Source organism: Lonchura striata, chromosome 20 (genome assembly GCF_050655825.1).
Source record: "Lonchura striata isolate lonStrDom1 chromosome 20, ASM5065582v1, whole genome shotgun sequence".
In the NCBI taxonomy this organism is placed as follows: domain Eukaryota; kingdom Metazoa; phylum Chordata; class Aves; order Passeriformes; family Estrildidae; genus Lonchura; species Lonchura striata.
Genome location: NC_140722.1, coordinates 7,649,783 through 7,667,370, shown reverse-complemented (window position 1 = coordinate 7,667,370; position 17,588 = coordinate 7,649,783). Strand labels below are relative to the sequence as shown.

Here is a 17,588-nt window from a genome sequence, read left to right as displayed (position 1 = left end):
TGAGCTCCTCCAGCTCTGGCTGTGTCCAGCTGCTCAGCAAAAACCTACCACAGGTAGCTCTCACTCTGCTCATTCTGCTGCTTCAGTGCTGCCCCAAAGAGCCCCTCCTGAGGGTGGAACCCATGTACTCCCTGGGCCACCTCCAGACAGCATGATTCCCACTTCTCCCCAGGGGCAACCCCACAGCTCACGAGGAGTCAGACACCAGGTTTGCCCCTGAGCCTTCACCAGGACACCACAAATCCATGCAAGTCCCAGTGGTATGTCCTGCATTTCCAACCATTACACATGGAATGGAGCAAGCCAGCAGTAAATCAGGGCACAATGAGATGTGAGCTCCTGAAGGAAAGGGCTGGAAGGGAAGTCTGATCCAGCTGAGGCCGTTGAGCACAGCCATAGCACAAATAACACAAACCACCACTGCAATCAGAATTAGAAATCCAGAAGGCCTGCAAATCACAAACAATACAGCATAATGTTATTGTGTACAGCATCTTTCACACACACTGAATCCCAGAGTGCTTCACAGAATTAAATAATACAAGACAGCAAAGAGTACAAAGGATAAATTACCAAAAGCAGGGCTGTGAATAAATTCAAGCCTTCAGTCACATGTCCAACCATAGAAGGAAGATAAATGTAGAGACAAAGCAAACTGGAAAGCTGGCAAATAGGACTGAGAGGCCACACTGGACAGGAGCAGAGCAGGACAGGCACCAGGCTAGAAGCAGGTTCAGGACAGAGGAAGTGCTCCATGTGCTGCAGAGCAGTTTTCCAGCTGTGGGTCCATCACTCACATGGCTCACAGCCAAGGAACATCAGCTCACCTTCTTCATGACCAGAGATGGCCCTGTGCTGTTCTGCCCCGTGCCCTGAGATGGGGCCAGCTGCAGATGGGAGTGCCTCTGGAGAGCCCCTGTACATCCACACAGCTCCAGCTCTGATGGAGGCACAGAAAAAGGCATTCCTACAGTTTAACATATTATACAATACCAGATTATATTTCCTAGCTCTCTCCCTTTCAGACAGATGGGGAGATGAGAGAGTAAATACAACAGAACTTGCTTGTAGCCAAATAAAAACATTCAACATTCACTATCTAAATTCATTTGCATCCAGCCAACATCTAGTAGTTATGTAGCTGAATTCCTCTTAGCCCCTTGCATCTAGAGGTGATCATGTATCTCAAAACCAGCTCCTAGGGACTGCCTTCATTTTCTGCCCCAACTCCCAGCTGGCAGCAGAGCTTTTACAGGTGCACAGCCAACTCCAAAAGGGACAGTGACAATGTCTTGGCATGTACTGCAGCCTCTCATCCACTCTGTTCACTGTTACTGCAAAGGAAAAGGAGAGGTATGGCCACTCTGAATTGTACAAATCAGTCCTATGTTCTGCTGGAAAGAGGAACAGAAACTGGGATGACAACACCTAATACCTTTCCAATAGCATAACTAATTCTACATAACTGCTTCCATTTTTCTCCCACATCCCTGACCTCGAACATGTCCTGCCTTCCACTCTACTTTTTCATGCTTTTAAGTTCAAGATGGTACTTCACCCTCCCCATGGCTTCCCTGCCTCTCAGATAAGCACATGCCTGTTTTGATCACACTTCTCTCATTGCTGCATAAACAGAGACATCTGCAAAAAAAAACTACACAGAAAAACCCAGTTAGTGGTGGGAGACATCCCCAAGCCTGGACACACCTGACAGGGCTGCGTGCCTGGCCAGAGGGCAGGAGGATGGCAGGGAATGTTCAGGGTAATGCACTGGGAACCTGCTCTTATGCTTCTCATAGCTTTGCTGCTGAGGCTGCCTTCTGTCCCTTCTGAATGGTCTGTTAAGGACATGCTGCCTGTACCCCATGGCCAGGCACAAACCAAACCACAACTCTGATCCCTTTGCACCACTGCCAGTTTCTCAGTACTGCCCCAGGGAAGGAGACAGAGCTCAGCAAACTGCCATGGCAGGCCTGACTCTGCTGCCACTCACTGTGACTGGAGGTGGCCAGTCCAGGTGAGTCTGCAGCTCTCTGCAGGTGCCAAAGGCCAAGGATGCTCTGGAATGCTCGGCTGCTGTGGGAGCTGGGGACTGGGACGATGGCACAGGGATGTCCATCCACCCCTGAAAGCCACAGCCATAACCTGCTCAGAGCTGTAGATCCCACAACAGACCTCACCTTCCAACAGCTTCCATCTCATCCCACGCTGGAGTGAGCAGTGCTTTGCTGTGCTCACTCACATCATTTTGTGCAATACAACCTTCACCACCAGCCTCTCCACCTCTACTCCAGCTTCATATTCACCCATCCCACTGAAGTCAAACAGTGTTTCTCACCTGGGAGAGGCAGCATTTAATCCTTCCTCCTCCAGGTACTCAGAGACAGGACCTATGCTCACCTCTCCTGCAGCTGGCTGCTGCATGGTATCTGGAGCTGCAGTGCCCAGCTCTGATTGGGATGCAGACCTTGTACTCCATTTCCCTCTCCTCCTGCTGGCACTGCCTGTTGGTTTGGATGTAACAAGTGACTGCTTAATTTCAACAGCTTTCTCAGTGCTCATCTTTCCCATGAATGCGTTTCTCAAGCAGTTTGTTTCACTTCTCCCCTGAACACAACAAGAAGCACATTTTATGCCATGTGTTTTGTTAATAGGGAGCTTTTCAAACATTGTATGAAAAGCTTTTTGTTGTGTTTGTTTTTTCCTCCTCTCCCTTTTGTATTGAAGCAGGTTGTAGCTCTTGCTGTGCTGTTGGAGTCTATAAAATGCCCATGTCCAACACGTGTCTCCAGATTTTGTGAATGCCAAACAAGAATATCTCTGAGAACCTTAAATCCCAAGCAACATCTTCCCAGTGCTGATAAAGCCTGGAATGCACACAATCAGAGCAGAGGCTCCCACTGCAGAGAGAGAAACAAAAGGCTCCCATACAAACAGCCTCACACACACACAGACAGTCTATCACTGTATTACTTCATACAATGGCTCAGCTGAGAAAAACTGCACTACGCCCAGAAAACACACAGCCAAAGCCAAAAAAGCCAACTGGAAACTAATTTTTTTTTCTGAAAAGAAACAGTTCCAACCTTTGACAAGCAAAAAACCAAGGATGGAATAAAATAAAAAGAGCCAGACATTTAGGAGGGCAATTCCCCCAGTGGTACCACAGAAGGTTTTGTGCCCCATAGAGGGTTCACACAGCTGCTTGGCCGTGCTGAGCTCGGCGGGCTCCCTGCTCATGCACTGGTGTCACTGGGAGGGTGCCCTGCTCTCAGAGATGGGGTGATCTCCAGGTGCCTCCTCACACCCAAGGCAAGCAGCTGCCAGGGGCTCTGCAGGCAGTGTGCAGCTGGAGTGAGGCAGGGAGGAGGTGCCTCAGGGACACCCCTTCAATCCTCACATCTTTCTAACAGGTCACTGCAACCCAGTCCAGCTTGAGGGAAGGGATTTGTAATCAAACAAAGTCGCTGCATCCTGTGGGACACGTGGATCACCAGGAGGGCAGGGGAACATCAGGCTGGAATACGCCTCTAGCAGTTGCTTTGGGCAGTGCAGCAGGAGTTGCACAGCCTTGTTCGTGCTGGCCTGGGGCTGAAAACAAAAAGCCAAGGGCACCTCCCTTCCCATTTGGCTAAAAATACCTCCTAAACCTCGTTACTGGCAGCCTGGTGTCAGCAGGACCTGGAAATCCTGACAGAGCTGATTTCTGCTCTGCTGTCTCTGGCAATCCTTGTTCTTTCCTGCCTCAAGGGGAAAGTGCATCTCGACATGACAGAAGTGGTGGCTGTCCCCTATTCACAGGCAGAGCCAACACACAGACCCGAGTCCGGGAGAGCAGCCCCTGCAGAAGCACAGCCGTGCCTCTGCTCCCACCGCTGGCAGATGGGGAGCAGAAGTTAAAGGGATCCACTGAACTGCAGCAACTTCAAAGGGTTCACAGCAACTTCAAGGCGATGAGGATCAAACGCTGGTCGTGCAGTCAGGACCAGGTGCTCTTTAATGTATCAGAGGTGAAGTACAAGTGCTGGCTTCTTGTGACTGTACTTCCGAGCAGCACACTTGAAACGAGAGGTGACTTACTGCCTCTACTGCTGACAGGTTAGTGTCACATCCTGGTGCTGCAGGGTGCTGGCATTAATGTCTGTGTGCTGCTTTGAAGCTGTTAACAGCTGCCTACGCAGCAAAGTATTTTATTAAATTACCTGGCTAGCCAGAGGACAGGGAAGCAGGAGAAATCCAACTCTACCTTCCTCTTGCACTGGTGCTGCATCAGCATGACCAATATCCACCTGCAGCTCCACTTGGTACAAGATAAATGCCTGTGAAGGCTCATCCTGCTGCACTGCCACTGCTCATGACAGCAGGGACTGCCAGCACCAGGGAGAGAAGGGATGGACCAATCCCACAGGGCAGCATGGGGGACACAGGATGAGCGACCTGCGTGGGGATAGCTGCAGGCAGGACACGTACTTGAATGCATCAGCCCTGACAAGGGAAAACACATGGCAATTCCCAAGCTGCAGCAGATGCCTGGAAGCCCTCTTGGCTGGGTCCTTGTGTCTGAGCATGAGGCTTTGCCTTGCCAGCACTGAGCTTACTGTAGGAGAGACTCCCAAAGTGAGGTTTGGGGTCTCACCATCTCATTCCTGCCCAGTACTTGAATCTGCTTCTCTCTGTCCAAATCTCTTCTGTACAGCATTAAGAGCCTGCCTCCACTGCTTTCTTTTGGTCTGTCTGCAAACAATGCAGCAAGCTCCACAGGGAAGCAAGAAAAAACAAGAATAAGAATAGTTCTGTCCCCAAGGTCCTTTTTCTACAATTACAGATCAGAAAATAAAATCTATGTTCTGCAGCACTGCTAGAAACAGTCAAGTGAAAAAGCACACACACATGTGCACACACACAGGTATGTGGATACACCACTCTGCTGAAGGGTGTGTGCTGACAGACACGTGCTCAGGGGCAACAAAGGAAGAAATCAGACACATAGCCTGACTGGAGAGGGGCTGGAGAGTCACAGGATGAGGTGAGCAAAGGTATGTTGAGAACACATTCAGCATTCAGCACCCACTAGTGCAAGCGACGCAGCACTCACATACACAGTTCCTGGCACACCAAGGCTGATTTCATTCACATTCCCCCCAAAGTCAACTTTGAGCATCCAGCTTTGTGACACAGTAGTCTCTGCTAGCTGCCGGGCATCTGTAGATGGCAGCTCTCCATGTGTAAATGCATTTCTGAACTTTCTAATCATCACAGTCTTTGTTTGCATGAGGATCAGGAGATCCTCCTCACCGGACCATGAAGCAGAAACTAATGGTTGCACAGCACTGAGCTCAGTGCCCCAAACAGGCACTGGGGACATCACTGAATGCAACCAAGTGCTTTACCTGAGCCCTCTCTGGCCCCATCCCCATCCCTGTCCTTGCCAGTCTGCTGCTGCGGGCTGACTCCCTGCAGAGCTCTCAGTCACAGCCAGTGCTGCTCCCTGGAAGCGAGCGGCTCCACGGGCGCCTGCGGCCCCGCCGGCACCTGGCACCAGAACACACATTTCAAGGAAATTTTCTCCACGTTGAGGATGTTTTCTGAACACCAGATTTCCAGCCCAACTGCTTGTGACTCAGGCCAGTTGGCAGGGCCAGAAGGCTGCTTTGTGCCTTAGGTAATAACAATTTAACAAGGTAACAATCTCTTTAGCCACAAATTAAATGGAAATGGGAAATGTCCTGTGCAGATAAGCTGCTGCCTGGATTATGTCCCCTGCCCAAATATAAACTCCTCTGATCTTTGATCCTATGCACACATGCACGCACACACAGCCGGGCTGTGGCTCTGCACCTCCCAAGCCTCACCTCATTTATCACCCTTCACCACTGTCCTCCTGCCACTCCTGGTGTCAGGTACCACTGCAGATACCTCGCTGTCAGCAGCAAGGACACACAAGTATCACCCAGCCACCTTCCCTGACACTCCCTTGAACTCACAAAGCCGTCACCTGTCAGTGACATATCTGCTGCCTGAGAGACCGCTGTGCCTGCTTGTGCACAGGCTGCCACTCACCTGCCAGCTGCCTGTCCCACGAGACACGCACACACTGGGCCACACATGCAGCACTTGCCACTTTTACCTGCAGTCTCCCACCTCCTCTGCCCCAGCCACGGCCACAAACCCTCCCAGGCCACGTGTCCTTGCAGGTGACCCCGTGCCCACTGCTGGATGTGGGGTTTGGACGGCGCTTTACCGGACAGGGTGGTTCGCTGTGTCCGGGTCCAGGGCAGTGACCACCCCCACGACAGACCCAACATGGGCATCCTCCTGGACCTCCATCAGGTTGGAGGGGGGCCGGAACTCGGGGGGCTCATCGACGTCCAGCACTGAGACCCGCACGATGGTCTGGTCCCGAAAGGTGCCCAGGTCCACGAACCGCGGGTCCACGAACTTGTTGAGGGCCTCCACCACGACAGTGTGCACTTTTTTTGACTCGTAGTCAAGAGGCTGGGACAAGGGAAGAGGGTAAGCCACAGCCAGCCCAAGGAGTCCCTTTGCTGCCCCTTCCTTCACCAGAGGAAGCCACCTGCTCCCAGGCAGTACCTTTGTAGCAGCCTGGGGGCTTCTGCTTTGCCCTTTTGCCAGCAGCACCCACACCAAGGGGGCAGGAGGAAGCAGAAGCCTCCAGCCCACTCCACTCAGGGCCCCCAACAGGGTGCCCAGACTGTGAGCAGCCAGGATTCACTGGGAAGACAGCACAGTGTGTGCTGCACATGAGCGAGTTTTCATCATTAATCACCCTGCTCTTATTTCTACAGGCGAGGCAAGCTGCATACAGTGGCCTTGAAAAACAATCATTCTTCCCTGCCTGCACCAAGTATTTGCTTGATTGTTTTTGCCACCACAAGCAGATACAGTTAAAGTGCTGCTGGTCAGGTACACGAATTAGGTGGGCATTTTTCTCCTCTAACAGGTGCTATCAATAACAGCTGTAAGCATTTCTCTCTGTAGTCCTGTGCATGGTGTCTCCTCTGCACAGCTCACTGCTTCACTGCCACCCTCAAGCCACCCTGGGGGCCAGCCAGCACTTTCTGCTGCTCCTTTTCACCCTTTCCTCCCAGACACAGCCCTGTGTTTTGCCATGCAGGCAGAGCAGAAACAGGTTTCTCCCTGCATCAGCAGGCACAAAAATGCAACTGCTACTGCAAGAGCAGCACTCAGGATTTTCTTGAACTCAGATTCAACAGCAGCAGTCCCCAAAGGAAAGGGTCCTCCCAGGGACCTGTGCCCTCCCTACTCAATCAACACTTCTCACCTTCTGTACCGTGATGACAGCCTCTTGGGTATTGCTGTCCGTGGTGACTTTGAACATCTCCACCCCTTCCTCATCCTTCACTTGGTAGGTCATGTCCGTGTTCTCCCCGACGTCAGAGTCCTCTGCCTTCACCCTCCCGATGGCAGTGCCCACGGGGGCCGTTTCAACAATGCTGAACTGATACATCTCTGGAGGAGAAATGGGCACCAAGGTCACTGCTTCTGCCTTTGAACTGCCCCCACCCTTCACACACTTCCCTGGGGCACCTTTGGGCTGTGAGGGTTGCTCAAACCCCATCGTGTCTACAGTCCAGAATGTCCCAACGGGAGAAGCAAATACACCAGCCAAAAACAAGGGCTGTGCTAAGATAGTTGGGAAGCACTGACATTCCAGGTGCTGTGTGAAGTAAGGGCTGATTTCTCTGTATAGACACTGCCCTGCAATCAGTGCTCTCTGATTCCTTGCAAAGATTCCTTTGCAATTTCTGATTTCTAGAAGATGCAGCCCAAGAGCTGAGCCTTCTCCAGCTGCAGCCCCTTCCCTGGCTTGCTAGCCTTGAGCTGCTGGACCACAGTTGAAGCACGCTGCAGAGCCCTCACAGCCCACTCCTCACAGCAGGATCACCCTGCACCTTGTCTGGGGAGGGTCCCAGACCAGACACCAGCATCAGCCACAGGCCATTAGCAGCAGGTTGGAAAATAGCTGTGCTGTGACAAGGCTGCTGCTCCTGAGCAGTGTCACTGTCCTTGCTCTGGGGCAAGGGTGTGACAAGCAAGGAGGGGCCAGGCCAGCAGCCAAGTTCTGGTCCCAGCTCCCAGGGGACAGCACATGGTGGACCTTGCTGGCTTCCAGCTGCTTGGAAAGGCTCAGGAAAGGGCTGGCCTGCTCTCCCCTACCACACAAGCCATGCTTGCTTCCAGGACTTGCACTGGAGCAGGGATCTGGCACCCACTGTGCTGCCAGGCAAGGACACATTCAGACCCAGGCCAGGAGCTGTGTATTGTCGTGGATCTTTGGTGTTGTCACCCTGCCAGCAGTTGGAATGGCCAGGCTGGCTCAGCCTGCAGGTTCCATCCCACCACCCACAGGAACCAGGACATGCTCCAGTGCCCACCCCCATGGCCAGCAGGACTTACTCTGAGGGAAGCGTGGTGGGTTGTCATTGACATCAGTGACCACGATGGTGACTGTGGTGGACCCAGACAGGCCACCCAGCTGTCCTGCCATGTCTGTTGCACGGATCACCACCTCATAGCGGTCCTGAGTCTCCCGGTCCAGGTCTGCCACGGCGGTCCGGATCACACCTGGAAACCAGCAGGACAGCTGAGCACAGAGCAGGTCACAGAGCCACAGACAGGCTGAGGCTGGAAGGGGTCCCTGGAGATTACTTTGGACAAGATCCAGACCTAAACAGGATCTGCTGGATCTCCCTCTTCACACAGGGCAGATGCTCCAGTATTTCACCAACCTTCACAGCCTGGACTCACTCTGGTATGCCCACAGAAGCATATCTGGTGTCAGGTACAGCACTTGCATCTCACCAATGTACAGAAGAAGGGACTGTCACCTCCCTTGACTGCTGGGGACACTCTCCCAGCCACAGCCCTGGTGCTGCCAGCCACCTCTGCCTCAGGAACACACTGCTGGCCACAAACAGTGTCTGCTGAACCCCTTTGCAAGAGAGCATGTGAGCAAAAGCCAGCTAAGGGGAGAGAAGGGCACTGGGGAGAAGAACAAGCCCAGGAGGTTGTCAGCCAGCCAGAAATATCCCAAAAATCCTCCTAAAGCCCAGGAATAGCCACAGGCCCAACTGGTTCCCAGCAAGTTTCCTCATGAAGCGTGAAAGAGTCCCAATTGCTGCTTTTCCTGGGCTCCTTGCAGCTCCCACTGGGTTAAACCCTGGCACAGAGGAGGTTTGTGCTTTTCTCCAGGGTGACCGGGAGGTGGGTGAAAGATCTGTGGAGGCCAGAGGGCTGGTGAGAGCAAGAGTTACAGAAGAGAGGACTCATCCTCACCCCCATCCAAATGCGGGGGCTGTGCTGGGGCCAGCCTCAAGGTCTGCTCTGGAAAAACCCAGGCTGAGTCACAAAACCCCTCTGGCACAGATCTACAGCAGCCCACTTATCCTGATCTGCTGAGCAGGAGCCAGGCTTGCTGCAGCTCCCCTTACAGAACAGGGGTGCCCCAGCCCAGGCTCCATCTACCAGGTTCTGTGGCACCTCTCAGGGGGACCTGTGTGATTTGGAGAATGGGGGGGGGGGGGTGGGCAGCACATTTCTCAAAGTCTGTCTGCACAAAACCCCTTGTTTTCAAGTGTCCTTCTAAGTTAAGGAGACCAGAGATGACAAAACACATGCTCTGTGCCAGAGAATTCACTGGAGCTTAACAAAATGAATGGTATGGTAGTACTTACAAAAGTAACTCTTTTAAAAACCGTGTTTATAGGTCTCCAGTATTCATCTGGGATTGGGGAAATGACCAGGACTAAAATATAAAGGAGTGTAAAACAAGAAACAAAGAGCAGTAAAAGCCTGAAAACTCCGTGCATGGCAGAAATTGCCAATCACCCATGACTGTTTCATTTAAATGGAAAAAAAATTGAGGATGAAAAAAAGAAAGAGAGGACTCTGGCCTGACCTGGCAGCAGGGTCAGGTAGGAAGGAATGCCTAGATGGATACAAGGTCATTAACACCACATTCCAGTCCCACTGTACCAGCAGCAGCCCATAACAGACAGGAATCAGCTTAAAACCCCCTCCAGCTCAGTTTTTTAACATTCCCACAGATTTAGACACTGGTTTATGTTTTTGTAAATCCTCTCCCTTCCAGGGTTTTCTGTTTAACTATCAGCTTTACCTCCTCCTACTGTGAGCTGCAAATTCATCTCTGCTTTGTTTCACCAGTAATCCTGCCCAGTGCCAGGGCCAAACTGGAGGAGGCTGCTGGAATGGGTCCCCAGTGAGGGCTCTGACCCAGAGGGAACAGGGAGCTCCTCTCTTGCTGAGCAATAGAGAGCAATAGAGAACCATCCAGTGGTCTGAGCACCTTGCAATCCATTTGCTGATGTGCAGCACATTGAGCAGTGCTAGAGCATTAAAGGTCCAAGTCACCAAGAGCACAACAGAGGGGGAGCTGAGTTCCAGCAGGCTGCAAAGAGCCAAGATATGGCTACAGGGACAGACCCCAAGGCTACCAGGTATCTTTACACCGCAGCCAGCAGCTTTCCAGGTTCCCCATTCAAGTGTCTGGTGTGGCACCTCCAGACAAGGGCTCACCCCATGGAGTCACTGGTGCTGTGGTCCAGAGGCAGCCAGAAATGCCACTGAGCTGGGAGGATGAAATTCCTCCCCCTGGCCCTTTGCATGACATTAAAAGTGTAGCAGGAGCTGGCAAAACTGTTCAGGAGACATTTATCACTCCTTCCTTTCTGAAACTAGCAATTATTCCCATGATTAGCATTGTTAGGATTTATTATAAAGACAATACCACCATTTCAGATCATTGCCATTCTCCAGCTCTCATGGATAGGCACAATTGTCACCCAGCTTCCCTTGTCCCTCTGTCACTTCAGGTTCTGTAACTGCCTGGACTCTCCTGCCTTCAGGCCCACGGATAAGGGAGCAGGTGATGATCCTGTGATGGGGCCCAGGGCCTGCTCTGACCCCCTCATTCATCCTGCCTCTGCTCAGAGGAAGCCACTGAGCAAGGAGCCCCACTCCAGCTCGCACAGAGAGGCAGAGCAGCCAAGGAAGGGGAGGCAAGAACGTGCCTTGGGCAGCCATGCCAGCAAGGATGGCACCCTGCACCTGGGCAGCAGTGCCAGCCCTGCACAAACACCCAGAGCTCAGGGGCCAGCCCAGCTGCTCGTGCTGACAGGCCTCTCTGCCACTCCACTGTGAATACAAACCCGTTATTTCTGGGCAAGCGCTATCTCATTGAAATTTAAGCAATTCTGTTAATTAACGGGGTCTGAAGCATTTTATAATGAAAATGATTCATGTCAGCACAATAGTGATGAATTGGGATGAGAGGGAAAAAGCTCATGCATTCACTGAGGCTGTAATGACTTAACTGAGCTGCTTGTAATGATATAGCTCATAATATGCCATGCAAGATGGGAGGAAAGTGCTCAGGCACTTCCCGGAACACCTCCAAGGTCACTCGTCCCAAAGGGGAGCAAGTCCAGGCTGTTTGGCACATGCAGAGTAGGGTGAATGTCCCCAACCAGCTCCTGTTCTTCCAGCAGCACAGGGCAGACAAAATCTCTGCCTGTGGCAGGGTGGAGACTGATCAGAAACTCCCTCTCATGGTGTTGTGTGCTCAGTCCATCCTGGAAAGGTGGGGATCTGCTGCAGACAAACTGCCAGACCTCCAGGAACCCATCAGGATTTCACTGGGATGCTATTCCCAAATTGCACGGGCCACACCAGGCCACCAGCCCAAGAGTCAGGCTGGCTTTGACTTCTAGGCCGAGGTACCATCACCATTTGCTAATGGCCGTGGCAAATCAGGGTCTCATGTGGCACTAAGGGCACTGCCTCAAACACCCACCAGCAGCAAACCCACATGGTCCCATCCTCCAGAGCCAAGGAGTCTCTGCTCCCAAAACCTGACTCCCAGGGACTCTGCAAAGAAGCTGCAAGGGATGGAGACCGACCTCCCTCAAGGCTGTACAGGGAGCACAGAAAAGTCATTGCTATCATCTCCCAAGATTCACCTTCTTTCCAGCTGGAAAAACTGACAAACTTTGTCTTTCCCAGACACTACTAACAAAGCAAGAACAACCTCGAGCTCAGACTTGTCTCCCCCATTCTTGTCAGTATCTGTTATAGCTGAATAATGTGGACACATGGTGGCATACCCTCTGGTACAAGGCACATGTGGCTTTCCAGCATGATCCGGATTAATCAGTATAATTACCAGGCAAGGGGACACTTAGAGCATCACATAAATACCACTGAATCTGCTCCAACAGCAGAGTCTCTTTGGGTGATAAAAACAAAGCAGGACAAAGCACTCAGCAGGTAACTGCCTTCCAGGAATCCCATCATTATGGGCCTTGCTCTGCTCTCAGGTACTTCTAGGTCATGTCCACATCCTCAGAGACTGCCTGGACAAGGCACCTTCCAGCTGAGGGCAGGAGGAGCAATAAGCCAGAAAGTCATGGGGTAACAAACAGGGACCAATCCTAAGGAGGTTCCTGATCCATCTACAGCTCAAAGCAGGCAGTCTTCAAAGGCAGATGAAATTATCCTGGGCCATAAAGAGTCAAATTTTTAGTATCTCCAGGGATGGAAGTGCCATCATGGTGACAAGCCTTGTCTTCCTGCCATTTGGGTCTTTTTACTGCGCATGCCTGAGAAGAATCTGGGTCTGTCTCCTCCATCCCTCTCCTATTTAGGATAAACCAGATTAATTTCTGTCAGCAGCCTGGTCAGTTAGATCAAACCCATCTCTGCTTCAGGCCAGGAATGGCAAAGCACCTGCCAAACTGCCTGCAGATTCCTCACCCGTGCCCTCACCTGCCTGCAGGGACACAGAAATACCAATATATCTGCCAAGACATGAGTCCTGCTGAAAGCACACATCCTGGAGGAGGTCAGCCCTTGCAGAAGAGGTCTTGGCTCCAAGAACCAGCACTTCAGTCATCCTCCAGCCCCTCATCCTGTCCTTCAGCTCAGCACATTTTGAAAGGCAGAAGCTAAAAGTGCTCTGAGTGAAGTATGAGGCACAAAGGGTCAGGAGGCTCATGGAGCACCTAACAAGGGCTTGTTCCAGGCTGCAATCAGCCTTGCCCATGCCAATGCAGAGCCAGCACACTCACCCTTCCTTTGTCTCTTCTTTTAGCAGCTAAGTCCCTCATCACTTAACATTAATTCCCTCGGCACATTAGTAGATACACTTGAATTTCCTCAAGATGACCAAACGTATAATTTGGTCCCAAATCAGCTGAAGTTCCTGCACCAGTCTCAGAAAAGGGCTGTTAATGTTCAATCTTGCTGACAAGAGGAATCCCCTTAAACAGATGTGGCTTCTCTCCAGACTCTTGTGCCTTAGACTCCCTTGTGCCTGTGCACAGCTCTGGTGGATAAGGGACAGGGATGGAGCACAGACCTGCACAACCTCTGGGCACACAGGAACACACATGTACTGATACATCTGTGTTTCCAGGCACCAAGGAGCATTTTTAATAAACTGGCAAGAGCAGCAGAGAAACGTGTTCTGCCTCCACCACCACATCACACAGATCAACAGCTCATCAGCCCAGCTCAGTGTGCAGCAGGCTCCCAGACACAGCTCCTCTCCCAGTCCAGCCTTACTGCCCCAGGACTAGGGCAGGTCTGTCTCCAAACACAGCAAGGCTGGCAGGTAGGGATGAAGCAACAAAGGACTGCACACAAATAACCATCAGCTCCATCCCAGCAGGCCAGTATCTCCATTTTCCCTGGCATAAAAAGCTTCTAGCCCTTATGGCTCAGTCTAAATCAGGACACAGACTCTAGAACTCAGGAGCTGGTTTAAGTCATCATGAATGCCAGACTGCATTTCAAATACCTTCTGAGATCTGCCTTTTCTCTGCATTCAGCAGAGTGACAGATTTGAAGAACAACCTCTTCCTTATGGTAAAAAGCCAGGCTCCCATGCACAGCCCCAAACTGACAATCTGGCTTTTGAGGAAGTAAACATAATGAAACCTATGGTGTTACATAGTGTGGTTGCTCTATAGCACTCAATATCCCTACAAAGGGATGAACAGGACTGCTGGAAACAGAGGCATCAGGTTATGGAGTGTTGAGCAGTTTCAGGTTCCCTCCCAAGGAAGGCTGTGTGCACGGGATCACAGGCAGCAGTGAGTCTCCAGCCACACTGCCCAGGGTAAGAAAAGGCACTGCAAAGGACATGGGAACAGACAGGAGCAGGCAGGCACAGCTGCCTGCCAAAAGAGAGATTTGCCCCTATAAAGGTGAATAATCTGCAGTGGTACAGAGAATGTAGGGTGATATAAAGCTGCATGAAAACACAGCCCATGGATTTAAATGCACAGATTTCCCCTCTCACATAAATGTGCCCACACTCAGGTGCACGCCTCTGTATTCGAAATGCATAAGCTTGAAAGACCTTGGTGAGGATGAGATTCCTGGAGCTGGAACAGGAGCTGCCACTCAACCTCCCATCTTTTGTAACTTTGGGAGAGCTGGGCTCGTGGCCCAGCAGCAGTGAGGGGGATTCTGCTGTCAGATTAGTGCTCTCACCCAGAGCCAACACCCAGCACAGCAGCAGCAGAAGCTGTTTTCAACTGGAAGCAGCAGGGCAGAGCTGTGTGCTGGTTGCTGTGAGAGCACAGCCTCCTGAGCAGATCAGGGCAGCCACAGCACGGGCACTGCTGCTCACCTGCTGCAAGGAGCAAAGATTGGCTGCACCCTGTCTGAGTGAGGAAGGCAGCACAAAGCTCACAAAGCTTTATGCCTGCAGGCTCTTGCAACAAGCCACGGGGATATTCTTACAGTTGGCAAGAAAACCTTGCCTCAAAAGCTTATGCATATAAAGATCCCCACTCACATAAAAAAAAAAGCCAGCCTTGACCTTCAGCACACACAGGTGAAATTCTTGTACCTGGTTTGGTGTACACAACACAAGTTTCCGGTCTGTGAAACTAATCTCAAAGCATGAGAGTGGCTGCTTGCTGTATATGAAAGAAAGAAAAGCTCATATGCATCAGCTGTGCTTTCTCTTGGCCATCATTCAATTCTGGAATCTTCCTGCAGCATAAATGCCATCCTGCTGCTCCCACTATTCCAGGGGAGCCATTTAGATGCTTGTCTCCCTCCAAAAAGACCTGAGATGCTACAGGCATTCAGGGCTTACTGAGTGGCAGGTCTTGGCACAGCACAGCAGCCAGACAGTTTGGGTTTGCCTGTGAAAGGTCCATTGAATACAAAATCCCAGCTGAACACTACAGCTGGAAACATCCAAGAAGAGGAGACAAAGTCAGCTGCACATGGTCCATGTTCTGTACTCAAGCATGGAAAACACTTTTGTACATGCCACACCTGTGCTATGAAGGAGGGTGTGAAAAGAGCACAGGAGAAGGGAGGAACAAAGAACCTGTGCTGGAAGGAGTCAGGGGCTGAGGTGGTGTGCAAGGCAGCACATGCACGCATGGACCTGCAAGAAACGGCAGAGAAGGAGGTCAAAACCAAAAATGGAAATCAAATTGTTCTTCATTATCATATATTATAAGAAATGTAACATGCCAAGTTTTTATGGTTCTTTTTATGGCCATTAATAACAATGGTGGCTCTGAGAGCTACGCTGCTGCTATGGATAATTAAATCTTGTGCTCAGGGCAGAAGCTGGGCCACCTCGGGCAATCAGACTTGGATTCTCCTGTGCAGCATAAAGTCTTATTCTAGCAGAATAAGAGTGAGAGCAGGTTGGGGTGTGCTTGGGTGGATATGATGACACCTTGTGCCCCTGCAGCACTGCTGCACCCACATGGGCCAGTGCTGACAGAGGGGCACAGGACAGGCTGCAGCCACAACTTGAGTAGCTAATGGGAAGAGCTGCAGCCCTGCAGTTCCTGCAGCGCTGGTGAGGCAGCTGCCACAGGCCATTTGCAGCTCAGAGACCCCCCAGAGTCAGCCCCAACACCTGTGTTAGCAGCCAGATATCCTGCAAACAGATTTGATCAAGAAGGGCTGGAGTCTTCTGCAGACTGTCAGCAATTTTGCCTTTGTGAAACAAAGGCAAGTAAAAGAATAAATCAACCCCCCAGTGTATGAAACAGCCAGCTTGAGAATTAAGACACAAAAAGCCAAGGAATCAAGAAGCTTGGATTCCCAGAGTGGCATTAATTCTCACCACAGTCCCACAGGGCACATTTTAGTTTATGCCTTAATACAGAGCATTAATGTGGCAGGAAGCTGAGCCTCTGCACGTCCTGGCTTGTGCAGTTTGCTCCCAGTGGTCCCTCTCCATTCCAGCAGCCAGACTTCCACTCAAACAAAGCTGTCTCAGATTAACAGGATCTCACGTGCACCTGAATTTTCAGTGTTTAGCCTATTGTTCTTACACACACAATATAAAACAGAGCAAATTTGGGAGAGAAGAGAGCCCAGGTGCAACAGCTCCTGAGCTGTGGGTGGGTACAGCCCCAACCTGCTGCTTGTGCCCTCTCCCCACTCCACCAGCCCCAGCCCAGACAGAGACATTTTCCAGCACATTCCACAGTGCTGCTGTCAGGTGTGTGTAGGAGCTCCCAAACTCCCAAACCTGAGCATTCCTTCAGCAGCATCCAGGCTGGTGGCAGAACCAGGGCTGGCCCCAGCTTCCCCATGTGCACCAGAGCACTGTCAGGAGGTTTCTTGCAGGTACAGAGGCTCAGGCACACAGACCTTCTTTACACTCTCCTTACACTGGCATCTCCAAACAAACTCCAGCCTTAGAAAATGTCTATCAGCACAGACACAGATCAGCCTGACAGAGACCTGCTATTTCAGGCCAGGGGGTGATCTCAGCTCATGCCACTGTGGTTCAGCAATAGGCTGGGAGGGCTTTGCTGTCCAGTTTTCAGCACAAGCTGCAGCTCCTTGGCCTGCTCATCCTTTGACAAATTTTCATTAAACTATGGGCACTTTACTGCATGCTTTGTGCCTTAAATATCCCTTATTAGCATTTGAGTGTCTTCCCTTCTTAGCAAGCTTGTGAGGCTCTCATTAAGGGTAATGAGAGTCAAACTCCTGGGAGGCAAGGAGAATATATGCCCCAACATCTCCTGGTTATGGTCTACTCTAACCAGTATGTCAGAGCATCATCTGCCAGGGATTTATTACAGAGGCATTTACAACAGGCTCTATTATAAGTTATTAAGGAATGGAGCAGCTTCTACTGTTCTTTCATTAAATATTAATAGAACATTTATAAACCTATCCTTAATTTAAAGTGTTACCTTTAATCAAAGCCCTGGTGATAATGGTGCAGCCTTTGGTAAGGCCCCGTTGGTAGTATTTAAACCTTCTACACTGAAGTTTTATGTGCCTGTGGGGGCATTCGTGCTCCAGGCAGAGAGGAGCTCTGGCCAGTGCAGGTGCAGACCAGGCACTCTGGGCAGGCAGCTGCAGATCCTGCCTGCTGCATGGAGCTGTGCAGCAGCCTGAGCAGGGCTGCTGAGCTTCCTCTCCAACACCCCTGCCAGGAGTATCCAGCACCAGTGGCCAGCAGAGAGGCACAGATCTGCTGGCTCACAGTCATGCCCAGGACCCAAAGCCACTGTGGGATCTCCTGG

General features: G+C 51.3%; 1 protein-coding gene across 1 annotated transcript in view; it reads right to left on the bottom strand.

Moving 5' to 3' along the window:
- Nucleotides 1-17,588, bottom strand: part of CDH22 (cadherin 22) — a 76,569-nt gene that overhangs the window by 19,811 nt on the left and 39,170 nt on the right. Inside the window, exons 5-7 of the mRNA XM_021540884.3 lie at nucleotides 8,440-8,607; nucleotides 7,304-7,491; nucleotides 6,242-6,495 (exon numbers count right to left, since the gene is read on the bottom strand). Of these exons, the coding sequence (XP_021396559.1) occupies nucleotides 6,242-6,495; nucleotides 7,304-7,491; nucleotides 8,440-8,607 (610 nt within the window). The remainder of the gene's footprint in view (nucleotides 1-6,241; nucleotides 6,496-7,303; nucleotides 7,492-8,439; nucleotides 8,608-17,588) is intronic.